The sequence below is a fragment of the Rhinolophus hipposideros genome, assembly GCF_964194185.1.
Source record: "Rhinolophus hipposideros genome assembly, chromosome: 2".
Taxonomy (NCBI): domain Eukaryota; kingdom Metazoa; phylum Chordata; class Mammalia; order Chiroptera; family Rhinolophidae; genus Rhinolophus; species Rhinolophus hipposideros.
In genome coordinates, this window is record NC_138048.1 from 31,381,436 (window position 1) to 31,407,900 (window position 26,465).

General features: G+C 35.6%; 1 protein-coding gene across 8 annotated transcripts in view; it reads right to left on the reverse strand.

Annotated features, from left to right (window-relative positions):
* The window catches only part of SENP7 (SUMO specific peptidase 7), a 118,791-nt gene that overhangs the window by 72,863 nt on the left and 19,463 nt on the right, over positions 1-26,465 (reverse strand). For all 8 annotated transcript variants that reach the window (XM_081026638.1, XM_081026636.1, XM_081026641.1 and 5 more), the window contains exon 4: positions 23,811-23,908. In XM_081026638.1, the coding sequence (XP_080882764.1) occupies positions 23,811-23,908 (98 nt within the window). The remainder of the gene's footprint in view (positions 1-23,810; positions 23,909-26,465) is intronic.

Below are 26,465 nucleotides of genomic sequence, written 5' to 3' on the forward strand. Positions count from 1 at the left end.
ATGGTAAACAACTCAGATTTACATAGCCAAAACCTATCAATTGACAAGTGAGATGAATATTTATTTTTTGCATATTAATATCAGGATATTAAACTATTCTTTTACAAGGTTTTACAACTGTACAACTCAAAATTCTAAAGGATCAAATGAAAATATAAAATCTTAAGAATATATAAGGTATACTTTTAGTCTACTGGGAAAACTACTGACTATTAGTAATTTGCTAAATTATTTGGAAAATTATTATCCCAATGGTAATTTTAATTAAAAATATCCAATGTTGGGAAAAGTCATTTTCCTATTCACCCAGACCAAATAAGAGTTTATGTTGGAAAATAACCACTGGTGTTCTTCCTAATTACTCTAATTGGGTGGCTCTAAGTGAAAAAAACAATTTGGATTCTCTGGGAAAACGCTTATTTCATGTTTATATGTTTGGCTTCATTGTAATTTGGCTGACTAATAATATCCTAAAACAGAAGTCATCAATGATTTTTCCCAAAATTATTCAAAATTATTCAAGTATTCAAAATTTTTAAATTTCTATATTTAAATGCTATAAGATTTCTATGGATACTGAAATAGAAACTTGAGAATAAAGCACAACATTCAAACCAGACAAAATAAAACTTAAACTTAACATTTAGGGAGATACAACTTAGGTGACAATATTATTCAAAGAAAGTAAGCAAGTAGTATCCTGAAAATTACCTAGGACATAGGTTAGTTTAAAAGAGAGGAAAGGAGTTCTAACTGCAAAGGCACAAGACAATTTCTGGCATAGCTTTCTGCTTTGTACAAGGATGGTGGTTATCTGAGTATATTTGCCTTATAAAAAATAAATTGTAATATATAATTTATTAAACTGCTTGTCTTTTATTCATCTTTTTGGTAGGTGCATTATATTTTACAGTAAAAATAAAGAATAGAGGATGGCTAAATGGAGAGCTCCACCTAACCCAACATTCTATATACTTACTATCTTTGCTAAAGTACGTAGCTAGGCTTTTCAGAACCATCCAATTATCTATTTACAAAATAGCTCTTTCTAAGCTATAAACCATTATTCTACTTTTCATTTAAAAGGGTCAATAATCACTGATCCATGTACTTAGAGTCTAAAACTACAACTCCCACTAAATAATACACTAGGTCTCCTCTGTAGCACTGTTTTATACATTTGAAAACTTGCAGTTGTAGGAAAACAGCATAACCACAGCAGGGGGCAAATTTTTTTTTTTAATTTCTCTATGAAAAGCACATATACTAGGGATTCTATAAAAGTTTGAAGTTTCTTAAAGTTAAAATTTTCAAAAAAAGCAAAACTGAATAAGCATTCAATGAATACATAAATGTGACTTAATTACATAACTTAGCTAAATAAATTCAGAAATCAGAAAAAAATAATCCTCAAATTTCAAGTCCTGTTTTTTGGTTCAGTAAACTGACAATTACAATCAAGGTAGTAATTGGTTTCTGTATCCGTAATTTAATTTAGAGTATTTCTTGCCCTTCAAAAAATAGTTACAGAAAACCCGAATATGCCACCCCAAAATATGTCACTATGGCATAAGTATTATTTTGAGCTGAAGATAACTGAGAAACAGTAGAAGGCAATAAACGCTCTCCGTCCATCCCCCACTTGCCTAAAAGAAAGCTGTGACTATTTAGCACTGGGCACTCTTATCAGCCTAGAGATGGAATCTACAGAACAAGCCTTACTAAAAAAACTTTATCTTCCATTAGTTTCCCCCATATTTACCAACCCACAGTTTGCGATTGTTGGAAGTCTCAAACCTTTTTCCTTTGTCTTGTAAATTCTCTAGAAATTTATTGTTCTTTGTTAAGATGCTATATACGCCCAAGTTCTAACCACTCCTTTGAGTCACTCTCCCATATATGCATGCCACAGGCGTTAATAAACTGTTTATTTTTATCTTATTAACCTGTATTTTGCCAGTCTAAATTGTAAAACCCCGTTCAGAGAATTTAGGAAGGCAGAGAAAAAGGGTTTTTTTCTCACTCTACATAGACAAAAGAGTTTGACATTTCACACAAAAATGACATGAATGGCCAATATGCACATGAAAAGGTACTCAATATCATCAATACTATCTTATGGTCTTTAAAAAAAAAGCTTGTCGTTTAAAAAAGGCAGAGAGGAAGAAAAGATTTTAACAGACACTTTAGAGAAGATACAAAATGCCAATAAGCACATGAAAAGATGCTCAACATCATCATTCATCAGGGAAATGCAATTAAAACCACAGTAAGATACCACTACACATCAATTACCAGGGATGATAAAAGAGACCGACCATACAAGTGTTGTCAGGGTTCAGGAGAAACTAAAAGTTTCCTACACTGCTGGTGGGAATGTAAAATGACACAATCACTTTTGGAAAAGCTGGCAGTTTCTTACACAGTTAAAAATATACTTTCAATGGCCCAGCAATCCATTTCCTAAGTATGTACCCAAAAGAAATGAAACCATGTCTATACAGGTACTTATACATGAATATTCATAACAGTTTTAGTCATAGTAGCGCAAAATGGAAACAACCCAAATGTCCAGCTGAAGGGGATAAGACCATAACACCCCAAAATAAGCATCTTTGGCATATTGATTATTATGAGCTGAAGGCACTTGAGAAACAGCAGCTGCAGGAAGGGATGTCTGACCTCCCATTTCTACCTAAAAGTGTGTCATATAATTTCCCATTAGAAAGGTGTTCTTTCTGTACCAGGAAGACATTTTTATCACTGGAGACTGGGAGTCAACACCACTATGAATCTACACAAACAAATCTAAAATAACTTTTATCTTCCATTAGTTTCTCTCATATTTCTAGTCATTTTTCAACACTTTACTGCACCAAGAAGCACTAACCCTTTTTTTTCTGTCTTGTCGCTTCTCCACAAATGTATTGTTCTTTGTTAAAAAGGTATATAAGCTCTCAGTCCTAAACACATCTTCAAGTCTTCATTTTTCCTACAAGGTTTCCTGTATGTACATAAAAATATTAAATAAATGTGTATGCATTTTTCCTGTTAATCTGTTTTATGTCGGTTTAATTCTCAGGCCCAGACATAGAATCTAAGAGGGTAAAGGAAAAGCTTTTCCTCTGCAACAGATAAAAATACTATTTTCATATAATGGAATACTATTCAGCAATAAAAAGAAATGGAACTACTGATACATCCAACAATATGGACAAATCTCCAAAATATTAGCTTGGTAAAAGAAGCCACACACAAAAGAATATACATACTGTGTTTTCATATATTTGCAATTCTAGGAAGACACACCTGATCTACAGTAAAAGACAGCTGATCAATGACTGCCTGGGGTTGGAAGTGGTCGGTTCAGGGATAAGTGGGAAAGGACACTTGAAGTTTTGGATGTTCCAGAGACTGTGGTGGTGGTGGTGGTGGTGGTGGTGGTGGTACTATGAGCGTGCAAATTTGTCACCAAAATACGCACATAAAATTCATATATATGTAAACTATACATCAGTAAAAGTAATTAAAAGCCATTAAGAGCACGCAAAAATACAGAGGGTGCCAAAAAAAACTGTATACACATTTTAAGAAAGGAAAATACTGTATTAACTGTAATAATATATACCGATAACAAAAGATGAATACAAGTCATGTCTGACTTCTGCAATTACGAGAGGTGCTCAAAGTGGTTACCATCAGCGTCCAGACACTTCTGATTACGAACTACTGCTTGAGCATACACAACTCTTAAAATGTGTATACATTTTTTTGGCACCCCCAGTATGTATACTGCCTTAAGAAAATGAGTCTACCTTATCAGTGTTCTTTATCAAAGCCAAATTATAAAGAATTAAATAAGCAACATTTTTGTTAATTTATACAAGTACACTTAGCTAAAATTTGGATTGAAAAACCATTAGAATAATTTCCAGGGCTCTAAAAAATAATTATTACTGTAATCGCCTGGGATACCGCAGTACATCAGTTTGTTACCTAGCAACTGGCCAAATGCTTCAACAAGCATCTTTGGAATGAAAAAGATACTGCAGCTGATGTTTTGAAACTAAACCACTGATGCTTAACTGCTTTGGACTCTGAGGTACTACTAAAACCACTAGTTGACTGAATATTTTTAATACCCAATCCATATGGTTAACAGAATAAATTGCATACCTCTGCCTAGTCCCCTTTCATAAAGTCTTAGTCCACTCAAGCTGCTATGACAAAATACCATAGACTGGGTGCCTTAACAACAAACATATATGTCTCATAGTCCAGGTGGCTAGGGGAATCCAAGATCAAGGTATCAGCAGACTTAATATGTGGTGAGACCTACTTTCTGATCCATGGCTAGCATTCTTCTCACTGTCCTCACATGGCAGGAAAGACAACAAAGCTCTCTGGGTCCCTTTTATAAGGGCACTAATGAGGGCTTTGCCCTCATGACTTAATCACCTCCCAAAGGCCCCTAATACCATCATATCGGGGATTAGGATTGAAACATGAATTCGGGGTGGGGCGGGCACATTCAATCCATAACACCTATTTAATTTCAGCTGTGCTAGAAGTTTCTTAACCACCTAGCGATGATCATCTTTTTCGTCTGAAGCTGCTCTTAGTACCCATTTCCATCGTGTCTCCCTTGCATCCAGAGCCAGCCTCATGAACATGTAATGCACGCAGCATACAGGGCCCTAAGCTCAAAGCCCCACATTTTTGTAATGCTCTGCTATTGCTATCCTGAAATTCTTAACAATTTCATCTTTGAACCTGTATTTTGTAAGTGAAATTCATGTACAATGGAGCATACACGTGAGCTAAGAAGATACTCATAATATTAATATGTGTGTCCACGATTCCCAGCTGTTCCATTCACATATATCTGAGATGTTCATGAACAAAAAATTCTGATAGTCTCACCATGTATGAGAGTTCAATGAGATTCACAGTGCAATGTCCTGAAAGGCTACACTTTTCATTCAGACCATTCCGTGGTTCCAACATACATACATACACACACACACACACACACACACACACACACACACGCACGCACGCACGCGCGCGGAGGGAGAAGGAGGGGGAGAAGGAGAAGAGGAGGGGGAGGGAGGGGAGGGAGAGAGAGAGAGAGAGAGAGAGAGAGAGAGAGAGAGAGAGAGAGGGAGGGAGAGAGAGAGAGATGGCATCCTAAGAAACACAAATATACAAGGTACTCTATTGTATCCTTTCCTACTGGTGTTACTTCCCTGTATTGGCCAACCACTTACAGTGAAAATGATGACACTGCAGGAAAGGGACCGATAAGACAACTCAGTTCCTTTTACTTTCAGTCATTCTTTCCACATCAGTATGCCAAAGACAGAAAGTGTTGGTAGAATGCAGATGTATCGAGAAGTGAAATAAAAGCAGCTGGGTTAGTTTTGTGCAACATTTCTACTCTTATGGTAAGAACAAAATAGATATATATATATACAAACTATGAAATATAAATTGTATAATTTCGGTAAGTGCTCATACAGGTCCAATGCTCTTACAGCTACATATAAAAGTAGCAGTGCACAATAAATATAAAAGTGAAAAGTAAAATTCATCCTAATAATTTTTTTCTTTTTCTGTACTTAGAACACATAAATGTAAATAAAATACACCATGACAGGTTGAGAAAGAGATAAGAGAAGGAAAAAGTTCTATAGTTTAGTACTGATACCGTGAGAAATATTTATTTGGTTTCTGTCTCTGGTGAACACATGAAGATGCCAGAAGGGTGACGTACCCAGAGGTCACGAAAGCTCCACACCCCCAGCCATACCTGGCCCTATGTATCGCTTCCATTTGGCTGTTCCTGAGTTGGATCCTTTATAATAAACCTGTAAATGTAAGAAAGTGTTTTCCTGGGATTTGTAAGCCATTCTAACAAATTATCAAACGTGAAGAGGGGGTCGAGGGAACCCCCATTTATAACCAGTCATTCACAAGTTCTAGTGACTACCTGGGACTCGCAACTGGCATCTGAAGTGAGTGCGGTGTTGAGACTGAGCCCTTAACTTGTGGGATCTGAGGCTAACTCAAGGTAGGTAATGTTAGGATTGAACTAAACTGTAGAACATTTAGTCAATACCCAGAGTTGGAGAAATGGAATTGGAAAAGATGCCACGCACTTTGGTTTCAACAGTTCTGTGAGTAAAAACAGTTTGTAATTACCTTTACTTAAAAGCACTTTTTTCCTGCTTTTTGAACACAAGGCAGCCATGGTGGTTGTCCCTCCCCATACAAGACCCACCTGTCTGGGCGGAAGTTACTTTTAGAGATTTAAAGGGCCAGTGCTCTTTTCCTTTTCTTCATTTTTCTTTTTCCCTTTTGAGGAGTCAGCCATTAAAGATTATAACATTCAAAAGTAATGCATGAAAGGGGGAAATCAGAAAGTTACCACAAATACATAGGAAAAGGCTCAGGCTCAAAAAAACACCTGAGAAGACCTTAAGTTTACAGCTCACACTGAACTTTGACAAAGAGACAGCCTACAAAAAATCAAAACACAAGAATAAATTTAGAGGGCGGCCAGATGGCTCAGTTGGTTAGAGCGCGTGAGAATAAATTTAGAGGGCGGCCAGATGGCTCAGTTGGTTAGAGCGCATGCTCTTAACAACAAGGTTGCTGGTTCAATTCCCCCATGGGATGGTGGGCTGCGCCCCCTGCAACTAAGATTAAAAACAGCAACTGGACTTGGAGCTGAGCTGCGCCCTCCACAACTAGATTAAAGGACAATGACTTGACTTGGAGCTGATGGGTCCTGGAAAAAACACACTGTTACCCAATAAAGGGCTGATACTCACAACTGGCTAGCCTCAATCCACACTGTGGACTCTCCTAAAATCTCTGAAAGGCCCACAAATACCAAACAAACAGTGGCTGTCCTGTACCTCCTGCTAAACAGCCCCCAGCCCAGCACTACTGGCAGCCAACCTCAGTTCACAGCTTAGCCTCTCCCAGGCACTTCCATACCCAGCACAGGCAGCTACCGACCACAGATCACTTTGTAGCTCCCTGGGCTGGACATAGGTAGCAGCTGACCTGGGCCTGCACCGGAGCTCCTCCCAAGAGACCACAGAACCAACACACCCAGTTTCAAATCACACCTGATCACCACCCAATTAGCTCCACAAACAAAGGGTGGACTCAGCAGGCACCAAAAACCCGCTACAGCAAATCACTCTGTGGAATCAGCCCCCACTCAACAGCTCATTTACTTTAGTCATGGCCAGTCCTCATAGCTAGTCAGCCTGAGAATCAATCCCACCCACTGATGTGCCAACAGTAACCAAGGCTGAAATACAATAGGAGGGAACCCACAACCTACACAAGTTGAAGGATACCACTGGATCTTAAGTAACCAGGGAAACTGGAGCACTGGGCCTCACAGGACACCTACTACAGAAGGCCACCCTCCCAAAACTGGGAGATGCAGCAGATCTACCTGGTATGCAGAAACAAACAAGAAGGCAGCAAAAATGAAAAGACAAAGAAACATAACCCAAATGATAAAAAACAGGAACAAACTCCAGAAAAAGAAATAGAGACAAAGCAATTTACCAGATGCAGAGTTTAAAACACTGGTTATAAGGATACTCAATGAACTTAGGGGAAGAACAGATGATCTCAGTGAGAACTTCGACAAAGAGATATTAAGCATAAAAAATGACAGAGAAGCCATAAAAAAGAATCAGTCACAAACAATCTGTATGCCTTTTATTTCCTTTCATTGTCATATTGCATTAGCTGGGACTTCCAGTACAATGTTGAAGAAAAGAGGTGCAAGAGGACATCCTTGCCTTGTTTCTCATTTTAGTGAAACAAAGGTTTTACTTTCTCACCATTATATATGATGTTAGCTGTAGGTGTTTTTTTTTTTTAATTTTGGGGTTTTTTAAAAGATTTTATTGGGGAAGGGGAACAGGACTTTATTGGGGAACAGTGTGTATTTTCAGGACTTTTTTCCAAGTTGTCTTTTCAGTTGTGGAGGGCGCAGCTCAGCTCCAGGTCCAGTTGCCGTTGCTAGTTGCAGGGGGCGCAGCCCACCATCCCTTGCGGGACTCAAGGAATCGAACTGGCAACTTTGTGTTTGAGAGGACACGCTCCAACCAACTGAGCCATCCGGGAGGCAGCTCAGCTCAAGGTGCCCTGTTCAATCTTAGCTGCAGGGGGCACAGCCCACCATTCCTGTGGGACTCAAGGAGTTGAACTGGCAACCTTATGGTTGAGAGCCCACTGGCCCATGTGGGAATCGAATCGGCAGCCTTCGGAGTTAGGAGCATGGAGCTTCAACCGCCTGAGCCACCAGGCCAGCCCAGCTGCAGGTTTTTCTGTAGATGTTTCTCATCAAGTTGACAAAGTTCTCTCTATTCCTAGTTTGCTGAATGGGTTTTTTTATTTTTATTATGAATGGATATTGAATTTTGACAATTGCTTTTTTCTGCATATACTGATATGATCATGTACTTTTCTTCTTTAGCCTGTTGATGTAATACAATCACATTACTTGATTTTAAGTGTTGAACCAGTCTTGCACACCAAAATAAACCCCACTTGGTCGTAATACCTAATTCTTTTTTATACATTGGTGGGTTCAATTTGCTAATTTTTTCTTGAGTATTTTTGCACCTATGTTCATGAGAGGTATTGGCCTGGAGTTTCTCTTCTTGCAATGTTTTTGCATGGTGTTGATGTTATTGTGATGCTGGCCTCATAGAATGAGTTAGGAAGTATTCCCTTTTTTATCTTCTGGAAGAGATTATAAAGTATTGGTATAATTTCGTTTTCAAATGTAGGGTAGAATTCACCAGTGAGACTATCAGGACCTGGTGATTTCTGCTTCAGAGGGTTAATTATTGATTGAGTTGCTTTGAATTTAGATTAAGATCTATTGAGATTCTCTGTTTCTTCCGCAATTTTTGCAGATTGTGTCTTTCAAGGGAGTGGGCCATTTCATCTAGGTTTACAAATTTGTGAACATAGAATTGTTCAGTGCCTCAGTATTTTCCTCTAAAATTCCATGGGATCTATAGTAATGTTTCCTGTTAATTTCTGATATTAGCAATTTGTGTCATCTATCTTTTTTTCAGTTGCCTGGCTAAAGGCTCATTGATCTTTTTAAAGAACCAACATTGGTTTTGCTGATTTTCTCTACTGATTTCTTGTTTTTAATTTTTATTGATATCTGCTCTATTTTATTATGTATTATGCTTACTTTACATTTAATTTGCTCATCTTTTTTGAGTTTTCTAAGGTAGAAGCTTAGATTATTGATTTGGATCTCTCTTCCATTTAAGCACTCACTCATATAAATTTCCCTCTAAGTAATGTTTTTGCTGCATCCCACAATTTTTTTTTATTAAATTTATTGGGATGACAATGGTTAGTAGAATTATATAGATTTCAAGTGCACGTTTCTATAATATATAATACATATTTCACATTGTGTGATAATATATCCCACAAATTTTGATGTTTTGTTTTCATTACCATGTAGTTCAAATATTTTTAAATTTATTTTTATTCAGATTTAGTCTTTGACTAATGTTATTTTTAAGTGTGTCTTTTAATCTCCACATATTTTGGGGTTCTCCACATATTTTTGTTGTTGTTCTTAATACCTAGTTTAATTCCATTATGGTCTAAGATACAGTGTATGATTTTTAATCTTTTAAATTTATTAAGTTGTGTTTTATGTCTCAGAATGTGGTCTATCTTGGTGAACTTCCATGTGAGCTTGAGAAGAACACGTATTCTGATGCTGCTGGATAAAGTAGTCTATAAATGACAATTAGATCCAGTTGATTGATGGTGCTACTGAGTTCACTTATGTCCTTACTGATTTTCTGCCTGTAAGAGCTGTTCATTACTGATAGAGCAGTGTTCACATCAATGACTATAATAATATATATTTCTTGAAATTTTATCATTTTTTATCTCACATACTTTATTAGGTGTATACACAAGATTTGTTGCATCTTTTTAGAGAATTGGTCACTTAACATTATGTAATACTCCTCTTTATATATAATGACTTTCCTTGCTCTGAATTCTGCTCAATCTGAAATATAGCCACTCCAGCTTTCTTTTATTGCATTGGTATGATTTACCTTTCTTTATCCCTCCCTTTACCTTTAATTTTTAAGCATCTTTATAAATAAAACTGGTTTGTTATATACAAAAAAAAAGAACCAGTCAGAAATAAAGAATACAATAACTGAAATGAAGAATACATTAGATGGAATCAACAGCAGATTAGATGAAGCAGAGGATCGAATCAGCAACTTGGAATATAAGGTAGCACAAAACACCCAATCAGAACAGTAAAAAAAAAGAATAAAAGTAAAAATGAGGATAGTTTAAGGGACCTCTAGACAACATTAAGCATAACAACATTCGCATTATAGGGGTAACAGAAGGAAAAGCGAGAGAGCAGGGAACTAAAAACCTATTTGAAGAAATAATGATGGAAAACATACCTATCCTGTCAAAAGAAATAGATATACAAGTTCATGCAGTGTAGAGAGTCCCAAACAAGACGAACTCAAAGAGGCCACACCAAGACACATCATAATTAAAATGCCAAAGGTTAAAGACAAAGAGAGAATCTTAAAAGCAGCCAAGAGAAAAGCAGTTACTTACTTACAAAGGAGTTCCCCTAAGATTGTCAGCTGATTTCTCAACAGAAACTCTGCAAGCCAGAAGGGATTGGCAGGAAATATTCAAAGTGATGAAAAGCAAGGACCTACAACCAAGATCACTCTACCCGGCAAGGCTATCATTTAAAATCGGAAGGACGGATAAAGAGTTTCCCAGACAAGAAAAAGCTAAAGGACTTCATCATCACCAAACCAGTATTGTAAGAAATGTTAAAGGGACAAAAAAAAGAACAAGAAGAAGATCAAAATATGAATAATAAAATGACAATAACTACACATCTATCAATAATAACTTTAAATGTAAATAGATTAAATGCTGTATTCAAAAGACATAGGATGACTCAATGGATAAGAAAACAAGACCCAAGTGTCCATCGATAGATGGTTGGATAAAGAAGATGTGGTACATACATACAATGAAATATTATTCAGTCATACAAAAAATGTAATCTTACCACTTGTGACAACATGGATGGCCCTAGAGAGTATTATGCTACATGAAGTAAGTTAGACAGACAAAGACAAATACCATATGATTTTACTTATACTCGTATGTGGAATCCAAATCACGAAATAAAGGAACAGACAAAACAGACTCACAGATACAGAGAACAAATCAATGGTTGCCATATGGGAGGGGGCTTGGGGATTAGGTGAAAAAGTTGAAAGGATTAAGAAGTACAAATTGGCAGTTATAAAATGGGCACGGGGATGTAAGGTACAGCACAGGGAATATAGTCAGTAATATTATAATAACTATGTATAGTGTCGGGGGGTACTAGACTTAACGGGGGAATCACTTCATAAATTACATAAATGTCTAACCACTATGGTGTACACCTAAAACTAATATTGAATGTCAACTAAAATGGCACAGTAAAAAATATTTGTAAAATAATAAAAAACAGAAGCAAAAAAAACGAAAGAATTCTTGAAAACAAAGAAAAAAATTATAAGTGTTGACGAAGACATACAGTAAATAGAACCCTTGTGCACTGTTGGTGGCAATGTAAGATGGTGCAGCTGCTACGGAAAATAATTTGGTGGTCCCTCAAAAAATTAAAAATACAATTGCTAAATGATCCAGCAATTCCACTTCAGGGCATATACCCCAAAGAGTTGAAAGCAGGGTCTCAACGAAATACTTGTGCACCCATGCTCATAGCAGCATTATTCACAATAACGAAAATGTAGAAGCAACGCAAATATACAATGAATGACTGAGTAATACCTCAGCCTAAAAAGAAAAAAAATTCTGACATGTCACGACATGGATAACCCTTGGGGACTTTATGCTAAGTGAGATAAGCTAATTACAAAAGGACAATTACTGAATGATTCCACTTATATGACTTATATGACTTATACGGTTACAACAGTTAAATTAGTAGATAATAGAAAGTGTAATGGTGGTTGCTAGGAGCTGAGGGGTGAAGGGAAAATTGGGAGTTACTGTTTAACGGTTCGTTTCCATATTACAAGATAAAAAGAGTTCTCGAGATGGATGGTGATAACGTTCGCACAACACTATAAATGCTTTTAACACCATTAAACTATATACTTAAAATGGTTAAGATGGTAAATTTTATGTTATGTCCATTTTACCATAATAAAAAAAGAAATACATCTGCAAAAATCATAAAAATTTATAATCAAAATTGATACATGTTGTTCTGTGACATACCAATAAAGTTGATTTTTTAAAAAAAGGATAAACAGGGCTGGCCCAGTGGCTCAGGCAGTTAGAGCTCCATGCTCCTAACTCCGAAGGCTGCCGGTTCAATTCCCACATGGGCCAGTGGGCTCTCAACCACAAGGTTGCCAGTTCAATTCCTCAAGTCCCGCAAGGGATGGTGGTCTCCACCCCCTGCAACCAAGATTGAACAGGGCACCTTGAGCTGAGCTGCCTCCCGGATGGCTCAGTTGGTTGGAGCGCAGGCTCTCAACCAGAAGGTTGCCAGTTCAATTCCTCGACTCCCGCAAGGGATGGTGGGCTGCGCCCCCTGCAACTAGAAAACGGCAACTGGACCTGGAACTGAGCTGTACCCTCCACAATTAAGACTGAAAGGACAACAACTTGAAGCTGAACGGCACCCTCCACAACTAAGATTGAAAGGACAACAGCTTGACTTGGAAAAAAGGCCTAGAAATACACACTGTTCCCCAATAAAGTCCTGTTCCCCTTCCCCAATAAAAAAAAAAAAAGAATAAATAGCAAACCTGAATAGTTCTATAACCAAAACCAATACATACACACACAAAAAATAAGGTATTATAAAACAACAAATACTTACTCATTTACATGTCATTGAAGTACAAACGGATTTTTAAGAATAAACAATGAGAAAAAGGAAATTGAGAGATTGCAAGTTCATTTCCTTAAAAAACAAAATACTGATCCCAAAAGGGCTCAATTTCTCTCCCATTTCAAGGTCTGTTATTGGTTGAATCAAAAAATACATTTTAAAGTCTTAACCTTCATTGCCTCAAAGTGTTACTTTATTTGGAAATACTGTCTCTACACTAAACATGTTAAAATCAGGTCAACAGGTTAGGCCTTAATACATTATGACCGGTTGCTTTACAAAACAGAAAATTAAACAAAGAAACAGACATACACAGGGGGGAAGAGCTAGGTGAAGACACACAATGAAAACATGTAAATGCAGAGGACTGCAGTGATGCATCTAAAAGACAAGTAATGTCTGAAGAAGATGGGAGAGAGACATGGAGCAATCCTTCCCTAACACCTTCAGAGGAAGCATAGCCCTGAAGACACTTTGATTCATAGCCCTGCAGACACTTTGATTCACATGAGATGTGAAAGGATTAAACAAATCAAAAGGCAGAGACCGTCCGAATAGATGAAAAAAACCAAAATCTACTATGTTCTAAATGTTTGTTTCCCCAAAAAATTTGTATGTTGCTATCCTACCCCTGAGTGATGGTATTAAGAGGTGGGGCCTTTGGGAGGTGATACGGTCATGAGGCATCGTGAATGGGATTAATAGGCTCCAGAGAGACCCCTTCAGTTCTATGAAGACACAGAGAAAAGATGGCTATCTATGAACCATAAGCCCTCAGCAGTCACTGAATCTGCCAGTGCCATGATCCTGGACTTCCCAGGCTCCGGAACTATGAAAAATAAATGTTTGTTGTTTATAAGCCACCTCGTCTACAGTATTTTGTTATAGCAGACCAAACAGACAAGACAAGATCCAACCATAGGCTCTCAACAAGAGACACATGTGGGATTCAAAGAAATACATAAGTTCAAAATAAAAGAATGGAAAAAGGTATACCAGGCAAACAGCAACCATAAGACAGGTAGATTGGCTACATTAGTACCAGATAAGATAGCCTTTAGAGAAAGAAAAAAAATCATTAGTACAGACAATAAGGGACATTGCTCTGAAAAAAAGGTTAATTCATCAGGAAGAAACATCAATTATAAATACACACATGGCTAATAATAGGACCACCAAAATACATTAAGCAAAACCTGACAAAATGGAAGGGAAAAATTGACAATTCAGCAATAGTTCAATCTTAGTAATGGATAAAACAACTGGATAGAAAATCAGCAAGGCTACGGAAGGCTTAAAGAATGCTCTCAACTGATTAAATCTAACAAACACAGAACACTCCACCAAGCAACAAAATATACATCCTTCTCCAACACATGACACATTCTCCAAGAAAGACCATACACTACGCCATAAAATGATTTACTTACAAGCAGTGAAATTATACAAAATGTTCTCAGACCACAATGGAATTCATTTAACAATTAACAACAGACAAGTAAGTCATGGAGATGTAATGTGCAGCATGGTAACTATAGTTAATACTATATTGTATATTTGAACGCTTCTAAGAAAGTAAATCTTAAAGTTCTCATCACACAAAAAAGTGCGTAACTACATGTGGTCATGGATGGTAACTAGACACTGTGGTGATCATTTCCCAATATACACAAATATCAAACCATTATGCTGTATAACAAATATAATGTTATATGTCCTTTATATCTCAGTTTTTAAAAATTAAAAACAGAAGAAAATATTTGAAATTTTAAAATATACAGAAACTAAACAATACGTTTTAATAATAAATGGGTCAAAGGAGAAATCATATCAGAAATTAGAAAATACACAATCTGTAAAGTCCCAACCAGAGCTACGATGTTGTGATTTTCCCTTACCCCCGTACCTCAGTGTCTACATTCTGCTGGGTTCATTCTCTCTTCCCAAAATGTTTTTCACTTGTGATGGGATAATTTATTATGCAGCAATAGGATCCTAAAACAAGTGTGATCGATTCTGAAACTGTGAACTACCTCCATGTAGCTCACATGGCATCTAACAGATGTCAATAGGTTTCCCTTGAAAATTTAAAATATCCCAAAGTGCCCTGTAAGTTTGCAGTGCCTCCAAGCACCTCAGTACAGTTTGGGAACTGTGGCTCTAAGATACAAAGCATTTCTAAAGACAAAGAAGGATAATAATGAATGTCAACTACAAGTTTATATATATATATATATTTTATATATATATATATATATACATATATATATATATATATATATATGTATATAGTTACAAGAAGCGGAGTACAGCATTAGGAATAGGAAATGTAATGGCTGTGTGCGATGTCAGAGGGATAGTGGATGGGGGTGGGGGGTTGACACAGTGGGGGGGATATAAATGATAAATGTCTAATTATTATTGTTTTGTACACCTGAAACTAATAAATAAATGAATAAAAAAGAAGCATATTAAAGAATGACAAAAGGGTAGATTCCCCCAGGAAGATTTATGAGTTCTAAATTTGTAGGCACCTAATAACATACCTTCAAAATATCTAAAACAAAAATTTTTTTTAAATGTACAGAATAGCAGAAATAGACAAATCCACATTTACATACCTCTCTCAATAACTGATGGAATAAGTGTACATAAAACTTAGTAAAGATAAATGTAACAGGACACCACTGTAAAGATTTAAACAGAAGAGTCCCATGACCTGATTTACATTTGAAAAACATCACTGGGCAACCATGTGGGAGCAGACCTCAGGGGGACATGCAGGCCGTTGCAGTCATGCAGGCAGAAAAGGGCAGTGGCAGCAAAGAAGTAATATTCCTCTTGATGTGTGCTTCTGTAAACAGCCCCTGCCTCCTTCCAGTTTCTTTGGGATGTTCCATTAAGCCTAGTCACGACAAGCAGAGCCCTTTCTGACGTAAGATAATAAATACAGTTTTGGATAATCTCTAGCTGGAAACTTTCCCAAATGGGAAAACTCTAATAATTCCCATAAACCTTTGTCTCTGAACCCAGTTCAGAGACCCAATCTACCTTAAGTTATCACATGGAGGGACCCTTTGGGACTGGATAATTTAAAGGACAAAATCGGTACTGATTAGGTGACTTCCTGTAGCCAGCAGAATAATAACAACATCAATAATAACAATAAAGTTTACTGAGCACTTCCACTTTGTGCCAGACATTGTGCTACATGCTTCATGAACTTATCTCACTTAATCCTTAGGACAACCAAAACCCATTTTAAAGATGGGGGAACAGAGGCTTGAAGAGGCTTCAGAACTTATCTAAAGCCACCCAGTGAGTCAAGTTGTGGAGACAAGACTAAAATCCAGGAAAAAAAGAAAGAAATTAGAAAATACCTTTGAGATTAAAGAAAATTAATGAAATGCAGCTAACAGCAAAGTGCTATGAAAAAAAATTTAACTGTAAATGCGTCTATTAGAAAAGACAGACTCAAATCAATAACCTAATCATCTACCTTAATAAATTAGAAAAAGCACAAATTATGTCCAAAACAAGTAGAACAAAGAAAATAAGATTTTCTTTTTAGTGCAAATATAATAGAATATAGAAAACCAATAGAGAAAATTAATGAAACCAAAAGTTGGTTTTTTTTTAAAGATCAACAAAAATAACAAATCTTTTGGTAGACTGAACACAAAAAGCGGAGAATCAAATCACTAAAATCAGAAATGAAAAAACGGTCATCACTAACAATATTATAGAAATGAATTATAAGGGAATACTATGAACAAATATATGCCATCAAATTGGATAACATAAATGCACAAATTTCTAGAAAAACACAAATTACCAAAACTGACTCATAAAAAAATAGAAAATCTGAATACAGCTGTAACAAGAAAAAATTTGAATATGTAATTTGAAAACTTCACACACACACACAAGGCTAATGACCAGATGGCTTCACTGATGAATTTTACCAAACAGTTAAAGACAAATTAATACCAATCCTCCAAACACCTCCAAACAGAAAACAAAGGAAGAGAACATTTTCCAACTCATTCTATAAAGCCAGTATTATACCAAAGCCAGACAAAGACAACATAAGAAAACTACAGACAAATTTCCCTTCTGAATACAAACATAAACATCCTTAACAAAATCTTAGTAAATTGAATTTAGCGTCATATAAGAGATTATAAATCAGACTCAGTGGGATTTATCCCAGGAATGAAAAGTTTGTTTAAAATCTAAAAATCAATTTATGTAATACATTATTTTAATAAAGAATACAAATTACATAATATAAATGCAGAAAAGGCATTTGACAAAATCCAACACACATGCCTGATAAAAAGCCTCCAACAAATTAGAAATAGAAGGTTAACTTACTCAACATTAAAAAGGGCATGTCTTGGCAGTTCAGTCTAAGGCAGTGTTGTTCTTTTGCTATAATAAAATACCATAGACTGTGCAGCTTATAAACAAGTATTGACTTCTCACAGTCTGGAAGCTGAGAAGTCCAAGTTCAGGGTACCAGGCAACATGGTCGGGTTCTAGTGAAGGCCTCCTACCGAGGTGTAGACTGTCAACTTCTACTCTGTCCTCACATGGGACTAGGAAGCGCTGTGGGGTCTCTTTTATGAGAGCACTAACCCCATTCACGAGGGCTCCATCCCCATGATTTAAACACCTCCCCAAGGATCCCACCTCCAAATACCACCACATTGGGCATTAAGATTTCAACACATGAATTTTTAGGGGACACAAACATAGCAGAGCATCTATGAAAAACCTATAGCTAACTTCATACTTAATGGTGAAAAGACTGATGCTTTCCCTCTGCGAGTGGGAACAAAACAAAACAAAGATGTCTACTCTCACACATCTATTTCACATTGTACTCGCTGTTCTAGCCAGAACAATTAGGCAAGGGAAACAAATTAAAGGCATCTAGTTGGAAAGAAGAAGTCAAACTGCCTTTATTTGCAGATGACATGATCTTAAATATACAAAATTCCAAGGAATCTTACTAAAAATTTTAGAACTAGTAAGACTTAAACAAGGTCATAAAGTATAAGATCAATATACATAAATCAGCTAAATTTCTATACACTAGCAATGAATGCTCTGAAAATAAAATTAAGACAACAATTCCATTCACAACAGCATCAGAAAGAAGAAACTACCTCAGGGTAAATTTAACAAAAAAGTCTAAGACACTGAAGACTGTTTAAAGATTATTAAAGAGGACCTCAAGACACCTCATGTTTATGAACTGGAAGACCTAATATTGCTAAAATGGCAATACTCCCCAAATTGGTCTACACATTCAACACATCCTCTATCAAATCTTTGTTGCCTTTTTTGTTAACATTGACAACCTGATTCTAAAATTGAACTGAAAATGCAAGGAATCCAGAACAACCAAAAACGTCTTGAAAAATATAACAAACTTGGAAGATTCCCCAATTTCAAAACTTACAACAAAGTTTCAGTAATCAAAACACAGTGGTACTAGACAGCCGGATGGTTCAGTTGGTTAGAGCACAAGCTCTCAACAAGGATGCCGGTTCAATTCTCGCATGGGATGGTGGGCTGCGCCCCCTGCAACTAAAGATTGAAAATGGCAACTGGACTTGGAGTTGAGCTGCGCCCTCCACAGCTAGACTGAAGGATAATGACTTCGAGCTGATGGGCCCTGGAGAAACACACTGTTCCCCAATATTCCCCGATAAAATTAAAAAAAAAAAAAGAAAAAAAAAACACAGTGGTACTGACATAAAGAAAGACATATGTATATCAATGAAACAGAATTATAAATCCAGGAATAAACCCTTATACTTAACAGTCACTTGATTTTTTTACAAATTTTCTTCACAAATTAAAACATAAATTTAAGTGCATACCTCAAAATGGATAAAAGACACAAATCTAAGAGCTAGAATTATAAAACACTTAGAAGAAACACAGGAGTGACCTCAGATGAGGCGACAGATTCTTAAGATATGACAACAAAAGCACAACAACAAAAGAAAAATAGATAATGGGACTTCAAAATGAAAAAAACTTCTATGCTTCAAAAGACATCAAGAAAGTGAAAAGCTGAATGAGAGAAAATATTTGCAAATCATATATTTGATAAGGACTAGCATGAGAATACTTGAGGTGTGATTAAAAAAATCAGTAAATGTTTGAATTTAAAAAATTATTACGGTAAAAGACACATTGCCATTAATCCCCCTCAAAATACTTCCCTTCACTTTGAACACACTTGTCCCATCATTTTTGCCACTTCATGAGGCAGTTCTATTAAGTCCTCTTCTGTGAGTGTCTTTAGTTGAGCTGTCGTGGCAGCCTCTACAGCCTGATGGCCTCTATGTCCTCAATCGGTTCAAAACGTTTACCTTTGTTGGTCCTTTTGACTTTGGGGAGGAGCCAGAAGTTGCACAGTACCAGATACAGTGAATAAGGTGCATGTAAACACACTGTAATGTTTTTATTTGACAGAAATTGCCATATCAAAAGCGATATATGATACGGAGCCTTTCTGTTGTGATCACAAAATACGGAGAATGCTGCTGCCGAGTGCCATCCAACAGAATAGCAGGGACCTTCAATACAGGAAGCAGCATGTCGGACCTTAGTAACAGTGTGTGACAAGTTTCCACTTGTTCGGTGCAGTCAGTCGGGTGTGAGCTACGGTTGAGAGAAGGTGTGTTTTAAAGTGTGCTGTAAATCATCCTCCATCATGACAATGCTCTGTGTCACACATGCTTCTGGTGTGGCAATTTCTGTCAAATAAAAACATTACAGTGTGTCCTTATCCACCTTATTCACCGGCTCTGGCACCATGTGACTTCTGGCTCTTCCCCAAAGTCAAAATGATTCAGAACATCGAGGCAGCCATGACAGCACAACTAAAGACACTCATCAAAGAGGACTTTCAGAACTGCTTCAGAAAGTGGCAGGAACAATGGGATAAGTGTGTTTGAAGAGAGGGGGAATATTTTAAGGAGGATTAATGGCAATGTGTCTTTTACTGTAACCATTTTTTTTTTATTTAAACATTCACCGTATTGTTTGATCACACTTCATATAAAGGACTCTTACAACTCAACAACAGAAAGATAAGCAATACAATTTTTAAATGGGCAACAGCTATAAATAGACATATCTCCAAAGAAGATACACAAATAACCAAAAAGCACATGAAAAAATACTTAATATCATTATGAAATTCGTATCAAAACCACAACAAGATACTGTTTCACATCCAGCAGGACATCTATGGAAGAAAGAAAGGGAAGGAACCAGGGAAAATAAGTATTGGTAAGGATGTGGAAAAATTGGAAACCTCACATGTTGCCAATGAGAATGTAAAATGGTAGAGCTGTTTTGGAAAACAGTTTAGCATTTTAATTCCAATCCCAAGAGAAATTAAAACATAGATCCACACAAAAACTTGAACAGGAATGTTTATGGCAATATTATTCCCAATAGCCAAAAAGTACAAACAACCTAAATGTCCATTAACTAGTGAATGGATAAACAACAAATACCCATATAACGGAATGTTATTCAGCAACAAAAACAAAATACTAATATATGCTACAACATAAACCTCGAAAACATTATGCTCAGTGAAAGAAGCTAGATACAAAGCAGCATATTGTATGATTTCATTCATAAGAAATACCCAAAAAACCCAAATCTATAGACCACTAAAAGATTAGTGGTTGCCTTGGGCGATAAGTGAGACCACATACAGTTTTGGGGGGAGGAGAAGGAGGAAGGAAATGTTCAAATATTTAGATTGTGGTGATGGTTGTGCAACTCTGTAAATGTACTAATATTATAGACTTAAATGGATGGATTTTAAAATATGTAAGTTACATTGCAACAAAACTTAATTTTTTTTAGGACACTGAAAGGTACTGCGATCTTCAAAAATGAGATCAAACACAGTAGATAGGATTAGAGATTCTAAAGTAATGCAAATATAAAGGGATTTTTTTCTCCTCTCCAGATACATTTCTTTTTTTTGCTTTTACTTCCCTGCACAGACTAGCAATTCATGAAATGTTTCAGATAGTCTAGTAGAACTCAGTAATATATGTTATTAAAACAAAAAATTAAATCTAGTAATATTAAAATAGCTTTTCCATAGACATACTAACAATATTCCTCCACATTACAATGAATTAGAACTAAATGTCCTCTTCTGTGAAATAAAGCCAATACTATTTATATCTCACGGACTTGTGAAAATTGAGATAATTCAGGTTTAACCTACTGCCTGGTATATAAGCACTCGATAGCTGTTAGCTGCCACAATTACAGAGGGTATTCAAATCCAGCCTGATAATATGAGTCATGTATTCTATTATTGATATTCCTAAAGGAATAATTAGTGGGGTAGGAAGAATAGTGACTTGATAAGGTTATGTTACCAGAGAACTAAGTCCATAAGTACAAATTCTATAAGCTCATTGGTAGTGAAAATGGTATCAATGGAGGGGGAAAAAAATTCCAGGAGAATAAGCAATCCAAATTGATTCTTGTCTATAAATACTCGATCCACCCAAGAGAATTTTACAAAAATATAAACACATACCCCTTGTACCATAAAACAAATACATGACAATTTCCCATCCCTATTTACTTTTTTTAACAAACTCACTTCCTAACTCTGCCTATTAATTTAACTCTCACAACCAAATTTCATCCAAGCAACTCATCATGTTCTATCCCACCTCTGTTTCCAGACATTCTAACCATCCCAAACATTTCACCCACCTGAAACTAGTAGGTAGAAGATGTAGAAAATGGTTAAGAATCAAAAGCTCCAGAACCTTTGGTAAAGCTAGAGAAAAACCAGTTTAAAGTACAGTATCTTTTCTAAGCTTATGTCACTAGGATTTGGTCAGGTCCTCCCAACAATACATTAGATGTTATTCAAAAAAAATTCCACTTTTAAATATGCAACCACATTTCCTTAAAAACACAATGCAGAAGCATCTTATGAACATTTTAACTTTGTGAATTTAAATTAATGCAATATAGCTATTAATAAGTAATAAAGTATTACTCCAAGCACAACTTTTGAAATAATACAAAGCCCTCCAAATTTAAAAAATATGTCAAAAATCACGTTGTATTATTCCAAAGCTGGCTAGCGGAGTAGACTATAAAGCTGCTTACAGTGTTGCCTACTGGTTGCATTACTTTGACCAATAAAAAGAATCATCCACCTTCCTTTGTCAGGACCATGTTAACAACAGTGTTCTTTCTGTGTTTTAAAAACACGATAACTTTAATCACTGCTGTGCTTTTATTTCAATATCCACTGCTATTAAACTTTAAAATCTTCTTTTATCCTCTAACAATGTCATTAAGTAGACATCATAGTTCTAATGCAGATAACATGTCTGAAAATTAGTACCTTTGGAACAGAAGTCAAATGTGGTAAACTCTATAACGAAAGCTAAACAATTGCCACTTTATGCTAGGCCGATAATTTAGGAAATAACAAACTGGAAAATATTAGATATTAGAGATAATGCCTGGAAATTAAAAGGCAATATTAAAGGGATGATACGTTACAATAATAATAGATTGGTATACTCAAAGAACCTGTTCCCACCACTTTACAAGAACTCTTATGGGAAAATGAGACTTGAATGATATGAATTTTGAAGTATGCAAGGTTTTTAAAACATTTCTCCCATAAAACAACCTTATGTATGCAAACCCTCAGAAAAATGTTTATTTTTTTAATTAAAAAATAGGATTCCTCTACTTCTATCACTCCATCTCTCAGATCAAATATAACTTTTGATATAACCACAATAATCTTTGGAGAAACCAAGTCTATAAGTTGAGTTCATGGCTATTCTGAGGCTCAAAGCAAAATCGTTGAATTTATAGAGCTGCTCTATTCACCTTTACAATTTATCCCTTGTATGGTAGGTCAGGAAGTATATAAACTTCTATGGAGTCACGGATACGTTTTTATATTTCCTACAGACAAGATGACTACCGTATTTTGCTGTTTACAATGTGCTCCCGTGTATAATGTGCACCCATGTTTTTGGCCCAAACTTTCACGGAAAAAAATCTTTTAATTTTTTAGTACCCACGTATAATGCGCATCCTTATTTTTCACTCACAAATTTGCCGTGTATAATGCGCAAAAAAAGTGCGCATTATACACGGCAAAATACGGTAAGTAGCTAATAGAGTACTCTGACATAAATCCAAGAACTGGTCTTCTATTTTGTGTGATCTCCCAACAATGGTAAAGTTTACCTTGCTGTTGTCACTTTTTAATCATTACTATTCTAAAAGAAAATTCAAAATTTCAACACCCTTTTGTAAAATAACACCTTTCTAATCATTTACTGATGTCCAACCCTGACACGCTCTAAGTTCCTTCTGATAACTGTAATCTGAATCCCCCAAATATTTAATTCCAGTATAACCATAATGCATTAATACTATGACTACAGGAACACAGTTGCTAAATGAAGTATGTTTTTGACTGCAGACCACAAATGATAAATCAAGCATTATAACATCTATATGTAACTCTTGCATTATCAGCTACTTCTTATCAAGATGTTCCAAACTCACAAATATAAGGAGTTAAGATGACAGAATCACAGAAGGTTAGAGCTTGGAAGGAACCTTAGAGGCCACTGAAGTTAATCCTTACATTTTAAAAGTTGTGGTAATTGAGACCTAAAGAGAATAAATGAATCTCCCGTGGTCACACTATTTACACATAGAATGAGCCCATCCTATGTCACATACACATGTATCTTACCTTTCTGGTGATGTGTTAGAAGTGACAGGACGCCCACGGACACCTTTTTTACTTTTATGGTCTAGAGAGAAGACCTTGTTTCTTAGGCTTCTGTCCCACTAGGAAAAACAAATGGAATTTTAATAATAATTATAGCAATATGACAATGAAGATGCACTTAAATTTTCATTTTACTTAGAAATTCAAAACAACCAGCCAAATTCATAGCAGTTCACAGAGTGGGGAAAATGCAATCTACAAAACAGGCAGCTCTTTTGCTAGTGCAGTAATAGTAGGAATAGATTTTAAAATTTCAAGGCAACTTTTGTCAGGTAATCAACTTTTTGAGATTCTAAAGTTTACATAACTATAAAAATATTTTAATGTGTCTAAAGGAAATAACAAAAATTATTACATGCCAAGTTACATAATGCCTGTGATTCTTAATTAGCTGCATTTATATTAGGTAGGTACAAAAGTAACTGCGGTTTTTGCAATTATTTTTAACCTTTAAACCACAATTATTTTGCACCAAACTAATAACAATTGGAATGCATTACAATTACAATTGGTTTCTCATGAATTGATGCATGGAAAATGTTACGAAAGAGTCGGACATTTTACTAACAGTATAGACTTAATCTGAATAGAAACAAAAGTTGAAATTAATTTATTTAATACACACTGTGAATCTAGACAAATAAACTATTTATCTTATTTCTACGTATCAGTCTCCTTATCTGAAATGGATATAATAATAGTAGCTATCTCACAAGGATGTATAATGATTACATACACAGTAAGTTTAAAACACCGTCTTTCTTGAAGAGATATTTATACACCCATGGTCACAGCAGCATTGGCCACAAAAGCTAAGTTATAAGCAATTCACATGTCCCATCAACAAATGAATGGAAAAACAAAATGTGATATATATATATATATATATATATATATATGTATGTATGTATGATGAAATAAAATGAAATACTATCTGGCCTTAAAAAGGAAGAAAATTCTGACATGTTATACATGGATGAACCTTGATGGCTGTTAAACATTAGGAAAACAAAATTATATACATATATAATTTGTGTATATATAATAATAATTATTATATATTATATATTATATATATTGTATTATATGTATTATATATATATTATATATTATATATATTACATATATCCCTATATATATAATATATATATATATCCCCAATTCTTGGCACAGAGCTCCTAAAACCTTTGTAATTGCCTAAGTGATAAGAGTACTAACTATATAGTACACGTCAGCAATAGCATAACATTTTTTTCTGAATATTTTCCATCTGCAGTTGATTGAACCTATGGATGTGGAACCCATGAATATGGAAGGGCCAACTATATATAATATATATAATTTTTACTCTATAATAAATTCAATATTCAAACATAAAGAAAAATATATAAATGCAAACACAAAATTTTCTTTAAATAGTATTTTTTCTTCCTATTAAATTGGCAACAATTTCACTGTGTGATAACACCCAGTGCTAGTAAGTTTGTACAAAAATGGGAGATCTCATTGACGACAATAAAATTTGGAGCAAATTTTCTGTGAGACAAATTTGCAATATCTATTAAAACTTAATACACAAACTCCCTTAGACCCACTCAAAAATGATTCCCTGTATGTGAAAAATGATGTTCACTGAAACAGTTTCCTTTTTCTTTTTTTTAAATTTATTGGGGTGACAATTGTTAGTGAAATTACATAGATTTCAGGTGTACAATTCTGTATTACATCATCTATAAATCCCATTGTGTGTTCACCACCCAGAGTCAGTTCTCCTTCCATCACCATATATTTGGATCCCTTTGCCCTCATCTCCCACCCTCCCACCCCCCCTTACCCTCTGGTAACCACTAAACTATTGTCTGTGTCTATGAGTTTTTGTTTTTCATTTGTTTGTCTTGTTCTTTTGTTGTTTTTGGTTTATGTACCACATATCAGTGAAATCATAAGGTTCTCTACTTTTTCTGCTTTACTTATTTCACTTAGCATTATACTCTCAAGATCCATCCATGTTGTCACAAATATTTCTATATCATCTTTTCTTACCGCTGAATAGTATTCCATTGTGTATACCACAACTTCTTTAGCCATTCATCTATCGAAGGACATTTTGGTTGTTTCCATGTCTTGGCCACCGTAAACAAAGCTGCAATGAACATTGGAGCACACGTGTCTTTATGTATAAATGTTTTCAAATTTTTGGGGTAGATACCCAGGAGAGGGATTGCTGGGTCATATGGTAATTCTATTTGTAATTTTTTGAGGAACCTCCACACTGCCTTCCATAGCGGCTGCACCAGTCTGCATTCCCACCAACAGTGTATGAGGGTTCCTTTTTCTCCACAGCCTCTCCAATACTTGTTACTATTTGTCTTATTGATGATAGCCATTCTGACTGGGGTGAGGTGATATCTCATTGTGGTTTTTATTTGCATTTCTCTGATGATTATGAAACACTATTTCTATTACAAAACTCTGGAAACAACCAAAGTGTCTGAATGCACTAAGTAAATAAATTATAGTGTAAAGTATATCTTTGGAGTATTACAAAGCCATCAAAAATTAAAGAGGCAGATCTAAATGTGTTAAAACAAAAAAAATTAAGGTATAGTAACTTAA